This window comes from Toxotes jaculatrix, chromosome 12 (genome assembly GCF_017976425.1).
Source record: "Toxotes jaculatrix isolate fToxJac2 chromosome 12, fToxJac2.pri, whole genome shotgun sequence".
Taxonomy (NCBI): Eukaryota; Metazoa; Chordata; class Actinopteri; family Toxotidae; genus Toxotes; species Toxotes jaculatrix.
Genome location: NC_054405.1, coordinates 19,870,961 through 19,886,953, shown reverse-complemented (window position 1 = coordinate 19,886,953; position 15,993 = coordinate 19,870,961). Strand labels below are relative to the sequence as shown.

Sequence of the window (15,993 nt, the reverse complement as noted above, 5' to 3'; positions counted from 1 at the left end):
AACCATTCACATAATGCTGATTAAATGTTCAAAATGATCATCTTCTTTGTGTTATCATTACTAATGTTATTAGATTTACTTATAATTGATTACCTGTCAAAATCTCAAATAGAGTGACCAAACCAGTCTTATGGCCAATAATACTACTGCTGAGGGTGTAGTGCAAAATTTTGACCGTTAACCATTCACATAATGCTGATTAAATGTTCAAAACCCAACTACAATTTCATAGATACAATTAACTTGTTAAAAATGTAGCTCTAAGCGATCACTTCATGCCAGTTAAATGCATAAAACCCACAAACACTTGATGTGCAGAATACACCAAATATCCAATTAAAGCGTAAAAAAAGGAAATTAGTGAAAAATCGAGTACTTCTTATGTGCTGAGTATTAGCTGCCACATTGTGTTTGAGATTGTGTGTCCGTTTCAGGATGTGGCTCCAAAAGAAGCAGCAAAGAGCATCATCTCGCATTTCACTGGTGACCGTAAAGCAGCTGTTGTGCTGGATGTCGCCTGTGGTACAGGATCGGAGGCCAAGCAGGTAAAATCACAGCAGCCGAACAGACAGAAATCAATTTGGTTGGTCTGTATATAGAATTTGCTCGCTCCATAATCAGGGATAGAAATATCGCTTTACCGGGTCACTTTGTTTTCCATAAACATCACCTGGTGCTTTTTTTTTTTTTTCTGCTGATGACCGAGTAGAAGTGCAGGCTCTCAGCTCTGCCCCTTTCAACCCCAAGCTTTTCTTAGACATTGATGGAAGTAAGGCTAAAGAAAGGGCTGTACCAAGTTATCAAATAAAAAGTTAATAACCTTAACTAGTGAAGAATGTGAATCCAAATGTAGCTCTGTGTCTGTTGTATGTGTAAATATGCAATGCTTTGCCAGCAGGTTAGCCCTAATGACTCTACAAGGTGATAATGTGTCAGGGCTCTGGGTTTGTCAGCTTTTTGTCATGCGCGGCGTGTGGGGGAAAAACAGATTGAAAGGAAACCAGAGTAAATTGTCCTGTTGATGTTTGTGTTGTGTGTGTGTGTGTGTGTGTTCACACACTCTTCACGGCCTCTTTACTTTATTCTGCAGGATCTTTTGAAGTGGTTGTGATCTCTGGAGCACTGAGTGTTGGTCACATTCCAGTTAGTGTAGTCTAAGAGATTGTTATTCAACAAAAAAGAGAGTCAAAGTATTTAGATCTGGCAGGGTCTGATGTGTTTATGTGCATCTTTGACCACAAGATGGCAGTATTTCACAAGCCCGTGAGATGAGCTCGCACATTGATCTTCTTAACTAGTATGTGTGGCCTACCCACAGCTCCTACCAGTGTCAGTCATGCAGTACAGCCAAATGTTGTTCAGACCCACAGAACTTTATTTCAAATCATTTACAACATTTACAAAAATATCAGTCAGAATTTCAGGGAAAATATGATAAGATGGGACAAAAGACATCAACATTATCACTGGAATGATGCCATGAAAACAGGGAATTTTGTGTTTGAGTGTTTCACTCTGCTGAGAGGCTGCTGAGGCTACTGAGCAAGACAATTTTGTTCATTGTTGTTTTATTTTTGTATTACCTATTCATTTTTGTAGCTTCTTTCCTATTATTTTTGTATTTATGAACTTGTGTGTATTTATTATTCTCTTTTAAAGTAAAACTCGTTTATTTTTACACTTTTGATAACTGGCAGCATTAGTTTATGACTAGATAATAAAGCTACCTTGCATTTCAAAAACCAAAACAACACATGCTCAACAACATGATTCACTGAAACTAAATTTGAATCCTCTTTAAACATATAGCTTCCTCCCTCCTCTAACACTGCACACATTCATTGGAACCACATTCTCTGTCAAACCAGTTTGTCCAGTGGATTTTAATGGCCAAGAAGAGGACTGAAAGTCCAGGGGGATTTTGAAGGGCTCTTTTGAGCTCATATCTGCTTCTTTTTTTTTTACATGTTTAATACATTTAGTGCAAAAAAGCTAAGACTTCGTTTATCATATTGCAGTCATTTATTGAAAAATAAATGTACAAATACCTGCCCAAATAAAATGAAACATAAAATTACATTTCACGGTTGTGACAAGGAGCTGAATCTGAATCGTTACAGAAAAACCCTGTCAGCAATAACAATTTTGCAGCTGATGCAGCACAGAAATTGTAACTTTTTATTTATTTTTAAATAGTGGAGTGGAGTTTTTCATGGAAATTTTGCTCATTGAATGAGCACATGAATTTAAAGCTGTAACGCTATCGATTTAAAGTAATGATGAAAAGTTGGATTAAAGATGTTGCTGGTTTAAGCTGCTTCATAACTCACATTGCATTCAGGTTGCAGTATGTCCGACAGAAAGAGACAAGCTAGAAACTCTGAGGTAATATTCTTAATGTGGACGGATTATTCATCTTTCAGTGCGTTTAAAAAGTTAGAAAAAGAAGTTGATACCAGTACCCTATGTAAACATTTCAAACTTAACATGTCAACATTACTGATTCAATCTTTGAAAAGTAAGAGAGTTGCTTCACTTGCACATGGATTTAGTTTGTTGCTAAGTCCAGTTTTAGTGCACGTAACACCTTAAAGCTGTAAAATGCTCCTTCATATTAATGAGTTTAAAGAAGTGTAAAAACCTTTCCATGATGGAGCATGAAGGTAACTATACCCCATCAGCTACTTTTCAGCAGTAAGCAATCACAAAATAAGTAAACAACTACTTCTAAATGATTTCTAGAACATAAAACTTCTCTGTTGTGTGTGCAAACATGAGTACATGTATATGTGTGTTGCATTTGTGTGTTTGTGTAAGTTATAGGTATGTTCTCGCTGGATTTGATGATGCATCTTCATTGTCACTCTCGACTGATATATTCTCTTCCATTTCTGCTTTTTTCAGCTGAGACTTTGTAGACAATGCCTCACTCTGTTCAGATTTTGTTGACTCTGGTCTCTTCATCTGAGACTTTGTTGATGGTGCCCATGATCTTTCTGACTCCTGTCCCGGCTTGTCCTCCCAGGGAGGCCTTGTGGACGCTCCCTCATTGCTGGGGGACACTGCTCTGATAGGCTGGGACTTTGCTGATGGCACCCTGCTGCGATGAGAAACTGCATGGCTGGATCCGTTTGAGGAGCGGACCACCAGGTAGCGAACAGAGGGGCTTTTGTCTGCATCATGGGCTTTAAAAGGGCGAGATGAGCTGATGAACAGGCCCCCTCCCAGAATGAGCAGGATGGACGCTCCCCAGCCGATGTAGAGACAGGCTCCGATCTCTCTCCGCTGAGCATCTATGGAGGCACTGTAGAACTTCCTCACCACTGCCCCAGCTGCCCAAGATGTGGGAATCAAACACAGCAGCCCAGCTGCAATCAGCACTGCCCCTGCTGCCACAGCCACCTTGCCCTTGGCTCCACCTTCTTTTTCATCCAAGAAGCGAGTGCACTTCCCTCCAACAAAGGCCAGAATGAGGCCTAAGCCTCCCACAGTGATGGCGAGGACGGTGAGAGCCCTGGCGGCCTGCATGTCAGTGCTGAGAGCAAGGAGAGACCCGTATGGCTTGCACTGGATCTGCCCTGTGCTCTGGACCACACAGGTCATCCAGATGCCCTCCCACATGGTCTGGGAGGTGACGATGGTGCTGCCCACAAAGGCCGTGACCCTCCACATGGGCAGTATGCAGCTGATGATGACACCTGCCCAACCCAGGAGGCACAGGGCGCTGGCCAGCATCTGCATCCCCATTGAGGCCATGGCGTAGTGGAGGCTGGAAGACCTTTGAAGCTGTTCGAGAAATCCTCACAGATCTTGTGCTCTGGGTTTTTATTCTTTTCAGTGGAGCTCCTTTTGCTTTCACTCCTGGTCTCTCTGTTCAGTCGTCTCTTCTCTTGTATCTTTCTGTGAGCTTTTTGTTGTCAGTCTTTCTCACCCTGGGATGTTGCAGTTTCCATGTGCCTCCATTTTTGGCATTCCGTCAGTTTTTTTTTTTCTTGCCCCAGTTGCTGTGTCAGGTGTTTGTCTCAGGAACACAGGGCCCTTTCTGACTATTTCAGTCGTCTGTCCAGGCTCCAGCAGCTTTTATTTGGCTCCAGGTGTGCCTCAGTTCATTTGTTTACATCCTACCTTTACTATGACTTGGTCCCTCCCCCTTAGTTTCTGTAACTGCTGTCCTCTCCTTCCCCCGCTTTCTCAGTCCCCTCTTTATCTCCCTGCCCGTGAGTGCTCTTTCTTACCTGTCACCTGGGCGACTGCCTGTGTGTTACTGGACAGGTGTACATGCGACACACCTAGTCTGTAGGGAAAAGAAAGGGGAGGAGGTTGATAGAAAATAGAGAGGGAGAGAGGTAGCTGTGAAACCATGACATCATCCATTCCCTCCCTCATTATCTTTGTGTGATGATACTATTTTGGAAGCAACAAGCTCTGGATAAAGCAGGAAGAATGACAGGTCTCTGAGCAGTACACTGTCATGAGGGGGAAAAATGAATCTAATATGATTCAAAAAATGTGAGCTCAGTGCTCAGTATATATGTGTGTGTGTGTGTTTGTGTATATACACGTCTTCTGTTAATGCACTTGAGTACATGAATAATGCGTGTATGGAGAATGTATTTGTGTAACAAAAGGAAAGCAATCTCCTGGGAGAAAACCAGTTTCATTCTAACCGGAACTATGGTGCAGAAAAACCTGTTTCAAACATGCAAAACCCCTCCCCATGCACACATACACACAAGGACACACACATGTGCACATGCAAACACACGTACACACTGCCAAACCTTTTAATCAGGCTCAAAATAATCTTTAATCTTGCTGTCCTTGTAAAGCTCAGAGGGATTGTTTTTGAATTCATTCATTTTCTTTTCTACTTTATGACACACTACAATATTTTGGCATAATTGTACACTGTAAGTTTAAAAGATACAAGAAATTTTAATTTATCTAATGAAAAAAAAAAAAAAAGATTGTCATTGGAAACACAACCTACTAACACAAAGAGTCAGTTAAGGCAGTGTTATATTATTAAGTCCCCTCTGTTACACACAACTGCACTATAATGTAATTGTAGAGAGAAATAAGGATTTGTCAACAATTACAACTTCTCCTATGAAAACATTTTATTTTTTCACAACTGTATTTTATTTTATTGTCATTCGTTATCTGTTTATACACCCATCTTCACTTATGGGTTTCCACAAGAGGAGTTAGCCTATAATTGCTTATAAATTATAATAAACAATTAATTAATAAGCACGTATAGCTACTTACAACTAAATCATAGTGTAGTATTAACAGTTTATTAAAATTAATATTTTATATACTGCTTATGAATGCCAAACACTGAAAAAGTAACATGCTACCCTTTTGTCACTCACTTAACTTTTTTTTTGACATCTCATTCTCTCATGCGAAAAAAAAAAAAAAAAAACAGGTCAGTTCCTTGAGAGGAACAAGAGGAACACACTGTCACACAGCCTGTCTGTAAGAATTCTTCCATGCATACTTGAAAAACCAGACTTTTGGCATGTGTCATTGCACTAACTGTTCCTTCTCTTGAGAATGAGAAGACTCATGCAAAGAGAGGGGGAAAAAAAGAGAGACGTAATTTCACATGTGCATGAAACTGTGTCTTGGAGATGACCTACATTTTAATGTCATATAAAAATACACAGCAAACATCAAACATACAGCATCTGAAGAAAATTGTATTCAAACAGACAATGTGAATCAGTCACTTAATCATCAATATTCAGCTTGATAGACAAAAAGAAGCCAAAATATCAGACTTAGACACAATAACAGTCACAGCACTGGCAGATTTCACAAAAATATACAATGTGTTTCATATATAGCAGTTTTTAACACACATGCACTGAATCCCACACATGTCACAGAGAACATGTTATGAATATGTGGATCAATAAACAACATAAACCAGCCTACATAAACAATTAAAATAAGGGAATCTATATGAAAATGTCCAGAACTAAAGTGTAAAATATAAGAATTTGTATGCTCACATAAAGAAAAAAAAAAAAAAAACAAAACGCACATTTTGCAATATTTATATAACTTTTATAACTGTTTTTGAAACTAAAACACATGTTTAAGTTACATACTTTAAAGGTCTATTCGAACAACAGTACAGGTGTTATTCTAAGTGGTGGAACTTGACTCATATTTTTGGGTTAAACAGAGGGTGAAACTCATGAATTCTTTATCCTATCTCTTTCCAACAGACCGCTGACGATCTAAACGTAGGCCTTGCTGCTCTCCACAGAGCGAGCCTTGGAGTACTTCACATCATAGTCATTTTCATCTCTGGGGGGACAGGAGCTGCAGAGGAGACCCCCGCCCAGGAACAGCAGACCTGCGGCTCCCCAGCCGATGTAGAGCGAGGCCCCCAGCTCCCTCCTCTGAGCGTTGGTCAGGAGGGGGTTGTAGAAATCACGAATGATGGTGTTGGCCGTCCAGCAGACAGGGATAAGCACCAAGAGACCTGCGACGAGGAAGACTATTCCAGCAGCGATGGCCACTTTGCACTTCTGCCTTTCGTCCTCCACAAAGTTGGTGCACTTGCCTCCGACCACGCCAAGAAGGATCCCAAAGACCCCGACGATGATGGCGATGACGACGAGTGCTCTGGCAGCCTGCAGGTCTTGAGGTAAGGCCAGGAGAGAGTCGTAGACTTTGCACTGCATCTGGCCTGTACTCTGTGTCACACAGTTCATCCACAGACCTTCCCAGATCACCTGAGAAGTGACGATGTTGGCACCAATGAAGGCTGTAACTTTCCAGGTGGGGAGAGCGCAGATGACAATGCTCCCCAAAAAGCCGATGATGGCCAGGGACATACCCAGAATCTGTCTTCCACCAGACACCATGCTGAGGCTCGGTTGGTCTCTTCCAAGAGGTAAGGTGTGTGTAGCTGAGAGACGCAGTAATGTATGTGTGAGAGAGACAAAGGAATGGGTAGTGGTTTTTATTGCCCACTGAGGGAAGAAGCTGACAGTGGCTGGTTCTGTTGTCGAGTCGGAGGAGGAGTTTTGTGGTGTGCCTTCTCAGCTTAAACTGGTTTGTGAAGACATCTCACCTGACCAGATTGCTTCACAACAGCACAAGAAAGGACAGCAGAGTTTCACCGATGTAGACAGAACCCCCTGCAAGGACAAAAAAAAAAAAAAACAAGTACAGCACACAGACAATTTATGTTCCTCATACAAGCATGGCTTTTCTGTAAATTAAAAAAAAATCATTCACAGTAATAAGACATACAGCGTTTGCTTGGAGGACACTTATCATGTAAAGTGGAATTTACTAAGTGATCAACACAAAAAAAATGTCATTGCACTGTTGCAACCTCAGTTTCAGTGTCAATTCCTGCTTTATTTTGAATCATTTCAAATGAAACAAAGCTGGGGTTCAAACCCATGTGTCCATCCAATTTTATTCATCTAACTTTGTGTCTAAATACAAATTTAATCACATCTTAAAAACGTAAGTGTAAGCACAAAGAAGTTCCTCTTCAAATGTGTTGCGGTATCACTGGAAAACGTGAGAGTCATTCTCAGTGAACGCAAATGCGCCGGTACTTCTCTGTTTGGCAAAGATGAAAGTCAGATCACATGACTTATGAAGTAATCACACTGCCAATCGATACCAGCAAGCCCTCAGAGTGTAATGGTGTGAATGTGTTTGAATGCATACATGAAAACTTCCCTCCAGGGAATCTCCCTCTTGTCCTTCTCCTCTCAGTGTTTGGTCAGCTACACAGCACCCCCTGTGGATTACGTCAGTGTTCACTGTGTTACTGAAGGACACAGCAGATATTTGCTGAGCAGGCATCTGTGTCCCATTTGACATTTACACTTTTGATTAGATGAGTAGAATCTAAAGAGTACAGAGACATGCAAGTTTCTTTGTATTCCTTTTATTCCTTATTTCTTGTTAGGGCATTAATTACAACAATATCTCCAGAGGAAGAAAATGAATAGATAATGTTTAACCACAGTTTGAAAGTGTGGGCATGTCCCACATCTTGATGAAGATAGCAGTGAGTGGATTCCTGAGAAGGAAGCCTGTTTATTCTATTAAATGAAAAGTGTTTTTAAAAGACACTGAGATTCTAAACTAAACAGATTAACACAGTTTTATTTCCATTTATTTTATTATTCATTGTCCTTGTTCTTCTTATTTTATTTCCTGGTAAGTTGCCTAAACGTTGTCAAAAACAATCTCATTTCACTCCAGTCAGTATGCGTTGTGACTCATCATTGCAGTAATGGAGGCTGGATAAAATTTAAACAGAAACTATCTGTGACCACACTTAATATCTTAGTGACTCCTGTGTTCAGTCATTCGCAAAACAATCATCCATGCAGATCCATCCATGCGGATTAGGCCCTGTAATAATATTCACTCTGCAGTGGTGTCGGCTTCATTCCCATGAATAAGCCCGTCCCTCTGTCTGGTGTCCCTGATTTGTTTGATGGATTACGTCCTAAAGTCCCCTGTTCAGATTCTGGTTGTGTCCCCCTGAGGTTGATCATAGAGCCCAACCCCACTCTGAGCTTTATTCAGGGTGTTATAGTCATACACTTGGGCTACGTGCGCTACCGCCCTACTCGGTGTATTATCAAACACCCTGGAGCTGTTTGGTCTCAGGACATCAGACCTCAGCGTGGCTGTGCGGGAGGAACTGTTGCTGAATTGAGTGCTTGAACTGTACGGCAAGGGGGAGTAGTAGGAAGGTTGGGATCTCTCCTTCTTGCCACAGACAAAGCAGATCAGAGCACCACCGAGGAGGAGCAGCAGAGAGGAGGCCCAGCCTACATAGATGGAGGAGCCCACCTCCCTCTTCAGGGCAGCAGCCACAAAGGGGTCATTGTAGACTGAGAGGGTTGCTCCTGCTGACCAGCTGACTGAAACCAGGCACAGGATGCCAGAGAGGACACACAGAGCTCCACCCAGCAGACACGCCTGGAACAGTAAAGGATATCATGCTGATATGGGATTCAGTAGAAATCTGTCACAAGCTTTATTTACATGTATTGAATGTATAAATAGATCACAGTGTCACAGCAGCCAAGTCACACACTCACATTAACTAAACAACAAAATGCGGGGATACAAAAAGAAGTCAGTAAGAAATTAGAATGATGAAAACATAAATCTTAATTAGAAAATGAACTAAAACTGAAAACCGGGCAAAATGTCCTCACGTTCCCAAAATGTCCTCACTTCAATGGTTTGAAAATAAGACTCAAAGCTTAAACAGATCCCTTCCTGCAATCTTTTACAGCATTTCCTGACAGAATGGAAGACACCTTGTCCACACAATATGAATTCAACACCAGCACCTTCTTTTTGGATGAAGATGTAGATGGAGGTTCAACAGGGTCAGGTGGAGCTCCACGACAGTTGGCTACGCCTCCTCCGAGGAGGGCGACAATGAAGCCCAGGAGGCCGGCGAGGATGGAGAGCAATGTGAGGGCACGTCCAGCCTGGATGTCAGGGGTCATAATGTCGGACGTTGTGTGTCTCTTACACTGCATCTGACCTGTTGCCTGGATGACACAGTGTAACCACAGACCATCCCACACCTAAAACACAAACGGGGAATCTTCACCAAGATTTTAAAAGCTAGACGAGACGTAAATTAAGTTCTGATGTGAGTGACCTCACATAAGCCCTATTTCATAAGTCCTGAAGTCTTATTTTTGTGGTGGGAAGCATCTCATAAATTCAGTTATGCTCTGTGTTGATGCAGAAATCCAAATTCAATTTAAAGTCTTTACACTTTGACACTGACCTGCTTTGCTGATTCTTACCCCTTTGTTTTCATGCAATTTCAGTGAGGCGTTAAGTGTTTTTCTTATTAACTGCATACAACATGGTAGAGCTGCTGCCCAGCACAATGGAAATGATCCAGTTTAACATCTAGTAAGTGAAATGAATCTTTCTGTGATGTACTGCAAATCAACTTACCCACAGTCACAATATTTGCTCCCACAAAAGACATTTCACGCCACATTGGCAGCCCACATGTCAAACACACTCCTATAACACCAATCAAACACAGTGCCAGGCCCCCGATCTGCCTGCCCTGCCCTCCCATTTTAAAATAAACAGTTCCGCAGCAGCAAACTAAAACCAGTGCTACCACAAGGAAGCAAATGCAACAAAAATATCCACTGTAAAGTTATGATATTTTATATTCTTGGGCAGTTTTCAGAGAGAAAAAAAATAAGATTGCCTTTCTCTCCGCAGGTTCCTGTTGAAATAGAAGGTTGCTCTTGTCAGCAGCTATATTTTTCTGTTAAGTAGTCAGATGACACAAAGATCAACAGAGAAAAGCAAACGTGCACCAGAGGGAGCAGCTTGTGAGCTGTCTGTAAATATACAGAGTATTCAAATAGCTCTGAGCTAGATCCAAATCAAGTTTTTCAGGCCTTCATACAAATTGAAATGGCTAATTGTTCTCCAAAGGAACACAATTTTCTTTCTGTGTGCTATACATTTGCAGTTTTTTGATTAATAGTGAAAGAAACAAAAGAAAATGCAGGATTTCTGTTCAAAAACATAAATTTACAGAGTGAATTTATTGGCCTGTTAAGATACAAAGATAAAAACATGAATAGTTTTGTCTACAAAACATGCTCAATAACTATATAACTTAGCAAACGTATGGTTCAGTTAGTCTAAGTGACAAAGTGTACCAGTGAGATTTTTACATTTTTTCAGTTAACATCCTACAGTGTCAAATAACACAACTATTAAATTCAAATTCAAAGGTTCTTTAGTGGCATGGGAGTTTCAAAAACAACTATTAGCTCAACCAGTCTTCATTTTTTCATTCTTCACTTTAAAAAGGATCACAAACACCAAGCTTGAATAAAATGTAAAAAAAAAAAAAAAAAAGGTTAAATCAAATAAACATGTCCATGTCCATGTCCATACATTACTATGCATTTTCAACCACAATATGGGTTTGATGGATGGCACCGTGTACTTCATTTGTTCTCTCTCTTCTTCTCTACATCAGCATCTGTAGGTGCTACACAACATCCCTCCTCCAATGACGAGCAGAGCTCCAGACGCCCAACCCACATATATGGAAGCCCCGAGCTCTCCCCTCCTCTCACTGGTGGCCAGTGGGTTGTAGAAACCTGTGATGATGCTGTAAGCTGACCAGCTGACAGGAATTATACACAGGAGCCCTGCTATTATGAAAACCACACCTCCAGCCAGGCCGACGTTGGCTTTGGTCAGCCAGTCGTCTTGAAAAAAGTTGGTGCAGCGGGCCCCGACCACAGTGAGCCCGATAGCCACCACACTGACAGCGATGGAGACACAGATCAGAGCCCTGGAGGCCTGCAGGTCCTGTGGTAAAGCCAGAATGGAGTCATAGGCCTTACACTGTGACTGGCCCGTGCTCTGGATCACACAGTTCATCCATAAACCTTCCCAGAAGACCTGAGCGGTGATGATGTTTGAACCAACAAAGGCTGTCACCTTCCACATGGGCAGCCCGCAGATAAGGATGGTGCCAAGAAAGCCGATGATTGCCAAACACAAGCCAACAATCTGAGTCTGCATGTTGCCAAAATCCCAGGCGTGTATTTGAAAGTTTACCGCAATGTTAAAGACAGCACCAAAATCCGTCTTCAGTTGAGCTGAAAATCATTTTGACCACAAGCTTTCCCTCAGCTGTAAACGCTGCTGGTTGTGTTTTGCTGTTTTGTTCTGCAGGTATGAGAAGGAAGCACAACAGGGGAGGGGACTCGTTAGTTTGCAGATCAGGTTTCCTGCTTGTCCTGATTCCTGCTCACAGTGAATGAGCAGGAAAAGAAAGCTGTTAACAAAAGCGATCGTGTTTGAAATACTGCTTTGTGGCCCAAACAAAAGGCTTCGGTTTCAAACTCTTAAAAGGGACTTAATCACACATTTTAACCATTTCCAGAAAAAACATGCAGAGATTTTTTTTTTATTGGGGGGGGGGGGGGGGTGTTAAAACAAATATCCATTGGTAACACCTGTGATTTTCAATGGTCTCAATGACCTGTGGAAAGCTTTACACAACCCTGGCTTTGCTTTTGTAGTATTAAGTATTCGCACCTTTAACAAAAAAAAAAAAAAAAAAAGGTGAGTTCCTGAAACACTTGACACTGTAAATGAGCTGCTACACCATGTTACTGCATGATGTTTACATTTGTCCAAATTAATATCCATAAAACACTTACATCAACATGTAAACTAAAACTGGAAATTCAGTTGAATTTAGGCCTTCCTCTGCATTGCTTTAAGACCAAACCATCTTAACTCTTCAAACAAAGACAACTAGTGATCACATGGAAGTTTACTTTATTAAAATAAGTCAGTAAAACATTGATAGAGCATAAAAACATGACTTGAAGAGTTCAGTCCAGTTTCCAGCAGTAAGACAAGTGCAGACTCTAAAACCTTTAATTTCTTGCAGGCATTTTAAACATAGGCTCCTCCACTAGCTGCTGAGCGTGGGGCAGAATATTTGACAGAGTATCTGCTGTCCTTACGCTGCTGACACTGACAGCAGAGAAGCGCACCCCCAATGAACAGGAGCCCTGCTGATCCCCAGCCGATGAACAGTGAAGCTCCGAGCTCCCTCCTCTGTGCGTCGTTCACAATGGGGTTGTAGAAGTTCCTGATGACCTCGTTAGCAGACCAAGACACAGGGATCAAGCACAGGATGCCACCGACGATGAAGAACACCCCCGCAACAATGGCTACCTTGCTCTTGGCCACCTCGTCTTCAATGCAGTTGGTGCACTTTCCCCCTGCAACGGCGAGCAGGACTCCCATGAAGACAACCAGGATGGAGATCACGATCAGGGCCCGGGCTGCCTGCAGGTCTCGGGGCAGAGCCAGCATTGAGTCATAGACCTTGCACTGCATCTGTCCAGTGCTCTGCTTCACACAGTTCATCCACAGGCCCTCCCAGAAGATCTGCGCTGTCACAATGTTATTCCCAATGAAAGCAGACACCTTCCACATTGGCAGAGCACAGATGATGATGTCTCCCAAAAACCCAATGGACGCCAGGAAGATGCCAAAGATTTGAAGACCTGCAGACGCCATGTTTGTCTCACGAGCAGAAGCAGTGTGAAAGACCAGTTACACCAGCAATGAAATACAGACAGTGAGTTCTCACCTACAGCTTTTCTACCTGCATGGTAGCCATGGTTTCTCCTGATTGGCTGTTCAAAAATGTCCAAACTGAAAACACCTGTGGTCATTAAGTTAGCCCCATATTGCCTGCCACACACTGGCAGAAGTTAAAGAGAAGCCAGAATAGGGTGTTTTTGTGGTGGATGTTTTGGGAGATGACTGCTGTCAAATCTGTTATTTTGCTTTGAATAAAAATACAGATTGTACCTCTTTTCTAACAGTGGTTTGAAATATCTCTACCAATTTCAGGATGTCTCAGGAACGTTTCCAGAGACAGTTTCCTGTTTGGTGTAGGCTGATGATTTTACTCTGTGTGAATTTGCTTGTGTGGAGGTCTGGCTTTTATCTTGAATCATGTGAAGAAATAAGACATGAAAGGATTTTTACATTTATTTTCACTGCCTAAGTGGAGCTTATAGTTTTTGTATGTAACAAAAACTATAAGAAAAGCACAAGATTTTACTGATGCCTGCCTGCTTACCACCTTATTTCATGTTCTTTTATCTGGTGCAGTAATCAGGCAGAGTGGCTCCACCTGTGTGAATTTAGCCTGTGAGCCCAGTTCAGCTGCGGGGCTGTTTTTTTTTTTAAACTCTTGTTCTGAGTTGTTGTTCATGTGCCAAACATCCACATACAAAAGAACAAAAAAATGTGTATCAAAACATACAGGAGTAAAAATTAGACATTTTTGTGTGGCACGCCTTGTTTGCAAATGACTTTGAAGTTAAAGTTTTACAGTATTCCATAAAGTTAGATTTTCATGTTTGACTTTTCCCAACTTTTGGATACAGAAACTTTTGTCTGAAACACTGTTAAAGCTTCTTTTCTTTCCTCTTGTGCCTCTACTGGGGCACCAGAGGGCCTCTTTGTTGGATAGGAAGACCTCTGAATTCAAAGGCAGCATGATGGATGTTTATATCTTAGCATTGGAGCCAAAACCCACCCAGAGGAGGGGGCTGCTCAGGGGCATGTGTGGGTCATATAAAACTTGCCCACAGTGGGAGAGCTTTTAGTTGGCAGCTCAGTGAGGAACTGAGAAACAGTGATACAAAAAAAACAGGAACACCAACGAAGAGCAATGGTGTCTTCAGGGCTGCAGATTCTGGGCGTCGGGCTGGCGGTGCTTGGATGGATAGGGAACATACTGATCTGTATGCTGCCCCTGTGGAAGGTGTCAGCTTTCATTGGGAACAACATCGTGGTGGCTCAGACCATTTGGGAAGGACTGTGGATGACCTGTGTGGTTCAGAGCACGGGCCAGATGCAGTGCAAAGTCTACGACTCCCTTCTGGCCTTGCCTCGGGACCTCCAGGCAGCCCGGGCCATGGTGGTCATCGCCATCTTGTTATCACTGTTGGGCCTGCTGCTCTCTGTAGTTGGAGGGAAATGCACTACATGTGTGGATGACAAAGCAGCAAAAGCCAAAGTAGCCATCTCCGCAGGTGTTTTCTTCATCCTGAGTGGGATTCTGTGTCTGGTGACTGTGTCTCTGCCTGCTAATACTATCATAAATGACTTCTACAACCCCTTGGTTCCTGATGCCCAGAGGAGAGAGCTGGGTGCATGTTTGTACGTGGGCTGGGGAGCATCGGGACTGCTGCTGATCGGTGGTGCTATTCTCAGTTGTCAGTGTCCATCAGGGCAAGACCGCTATAATGGAGCAAAGTACTCTCCGCCTAAATCTACTACACCCGGGAAGGAATTTGTCTGAGCTGGCAGCTCCTTTTGAAGAAGGCCTGACTTTCAAACACTACAAACCTGTTTCTACTTAAAGTGTGATTTGCATTGTGACTAACTTCATTTAACTGACAGACTTTCCTATTGTTTCTGAAAGATACAAGTCCAAAGTATGTGCCATGTTAGATTAATGCATCATTGTGTTACGGGACTGGAGTTTAAGTCGTTTATTTTTACTCAGTCATTATTTTGTGTTATAATTTCAATATTAATTCAAACTTACCTGATGTTTTTATTGTCTTTTATGCAAAGGAAGCACTTCAGAAAGACTGCTTGTGTATTCGCTATGTTTTTCTTCACTCAATAAATAGTTTGTTTTTTGTCAGCAATGTTTTTTAAAATGCCAGATTTGGATTAAATTTGCTTGATTACTGTGCTTTAAGTAAAATTTGACATACAGTACATTCCCTGAAAATATTAAATATTTCTTACAAAACAGTTACTAGTAACTGTAACAATTAAGAGCTCATTGACAGTACATATGATAATTATATGTTCAGCTAACAGAAATGATCCATTGTTACAGATGAAATAGGTTTGATGTTCATTTTTTTTAGTACTTTCCTGGAAATATACATGTACTTTTGACTACAAGTAAGCAATATTTTTAATGCAGTTTCTATTTCTATTTCTACATTGTCTGACTGGCTTAATTTCAGCCAAGAGGCAAACGTGTAACAATGGCAATGGTGGAAGAATTACAGGAGTCTATTGTTTTTCTTGCCAGACTGGTTTCAAATGAAAATGTCTGTAAACAAAAAGAAACCCATTAAAGAGGTTTAGGATATATCATCCTGACAGGGCTTGGCAGATGTGCTCTTACTGGACAAAGTGTAAATATCCATTCTTTGCAGATATAAAACAGTTCCTTAGCAACGTGAATCCTGGCATGCACAGTACACTGTTGTCTCTGGCAGTGACTCGGGGCAGAAACTGTAAATTACTGTTTTAACTCAACGGCAGTCGATTACAAAATGGCACACATCTCAACCAGATACATTACATTCCAAGAGTCTACTCCCCAGAATGCCTTAACCCTCAAGAGCA

General features: G+C 41.8%; 6 protein-coding genes across 6 annotated transcripts; 1 reads left to right on the top strand and 5 right to left on the bottom strand.

Annotated features, from left to right (window-relative positions):
• Positions 1-1,942: 1,942 nt before the first annotated feature.
• On the bottom strand, positions 1,943-4,223 carry LOC121191106 (claudin-4-like). The gene has a single exon (XM_041052183.1). The coding sequence runs from the start codon at positions 3,754-3,756 to the stop codon at positions 2,818-2,820; it is 939 nt and encodes a 312-aa protein (XP_040908117.1). The 5' UTR covers positions 3,757-4,223; the 3' UTR covers positions 1,943-2,817.
• Positions 4,224-5,633: 1,410 nt separating this feature from the next.
• LOC121190342 (claudin-4-like) lies at positions 5,634-6,988 on the bottom strand. The gene has a single exon (XM_041050988.1). It carries the CDS (start codon positions 6,885-6,887, stop codon positions 6,255-6,257), a length of 633 nt encoding a protein of 210 aa, XP_040906922.1. The 5' UTR covers positions 6,888-6,988; the 3' UTR covers positions 5,634-6,254.
• Positions 6,989-8,030: 1,042 nt separating this feature from the next.
• LOC121190338 (claudin-4-like) lies at positions 8,031-10,412 on the bottom strand. The gene is made up of 2 exons (XM_041050984.1): positions 9,363-10,412; positions 8,031-8,982 (listed from the first exon to the last, which is right to left on the bottom strand). The coding sequence occupies exons 1-2, from the start codon at positions 9,555-9,557 to the stop codon at positions 8,518-8,520; spliced, it is 660 nt and encodes a 219-aa protein (XP_040906918.1). The 5' UTR covers positions 9,558-10,412; the 3' UTR covers positions 8,031-8,517.
• A 154-nt stretch (positions 10,413-10,566) lies between these two features.
• LOC121190344 (claudin-4-like) lies at positions 10,567-11,742 on the bottom strand. The gene has a single exon (XM_041050992.1). The coding sequence runs from the start codon at positions 11,599-11,601 to the stop codon at positions 11,044-11,046; it is 558 nt and encodes a 185-aa protein (XP_040906926.1). The 5' UTR covers positions 11,602-11,742; the 3' UTR covers positions 10,567-11,043.
• Positions 11,743-12,349: 607 nt separating this feature from the next.
• LOC121190343 (claudin-like protein ZF-A89) lies at positions 12,350-13,245 on the bottom strand. Its single transcript, XM_041050989.1, has one exon. The coding sequence runs from the start codon at positions 13,117-13,119 to the stop codon at positions 12,487-12,489; it is 633 nt and encodes a 210-aa protein (XP_040906923.1). The 5' UTR covers positions 13,120-13,245; the 3' UTR covers positions 12,350-12,486.
• A 1,042-nt stretch (positions 13,246-14,287) lies between these two features.
• cldn29 (claudin 29) lies at positions 14,288-14,983 on the top strand. The gene has a single exon (XM_041050987.1). The coding sequence runs from the start codon at positions 14,288-14,290 to the stop codon at positions 14,918-14,920; it is 633 nt and encodes a 210-aa protein (XP_040906921.1). The 3' UTR covers positions 14,921-14,983.
• The last annotated feature ends 1,010 nt before the right edge of the window (positions 14,984-15,993 follow it).

Bases quoted from the DNA above. Each gene is read 5' to 3' on its own strand.
- LOC121190344 (XM_041050992.1), bottom strand. From the start codon at position 11,601: ATGCAGACTCAGATTGTTGGCTTGTGTTTGGCAATCATCGGCTTTCTT.
- LOC121190343 (XM_041050989.1), bottom strand. From the start codon at position 13,119: ATGGCGTCTGCAGGTCTTCAAATCTTTGGCATCTTCCTGGCGTCCATT.
- LOC121190338 (XM_041050984.1), bottom strand. From the start codon at position 9,557: ATGCAGTGTAAGAGACACACAACGTCCGACATTATGACCCCTGACATC. The intron at 8,983-9,362 runs GTGCTGGTGTTG...TTACTGTTCCAG, and splicing joins CATCTTCATCCAAAAAGAAG to GCGTGTCTGCTGGGTGGAGC.
- LOC121191106 (XM_041052183.1), bottom strand. From the start codon at position 3,756: ATGGCCTCAATGGGGATGCAGATGCTGGCCAGCGCCCTGTGCCTCCTG.
- LOC121190342 (XM_041050988.1), bottom strand. From the start codon at position 6,887: ATGGTGTCTGGTGGAAGACAGATTCTGGGTATGTCCCTGGCCATCATC.
- cldn29 (XM_041050987.1), top strand. From the start codon at position 14,288: ATGGTGTCTTCAGGGCTGCAGATTCTGGGCGTCGGGCTGGCGGTGCTT.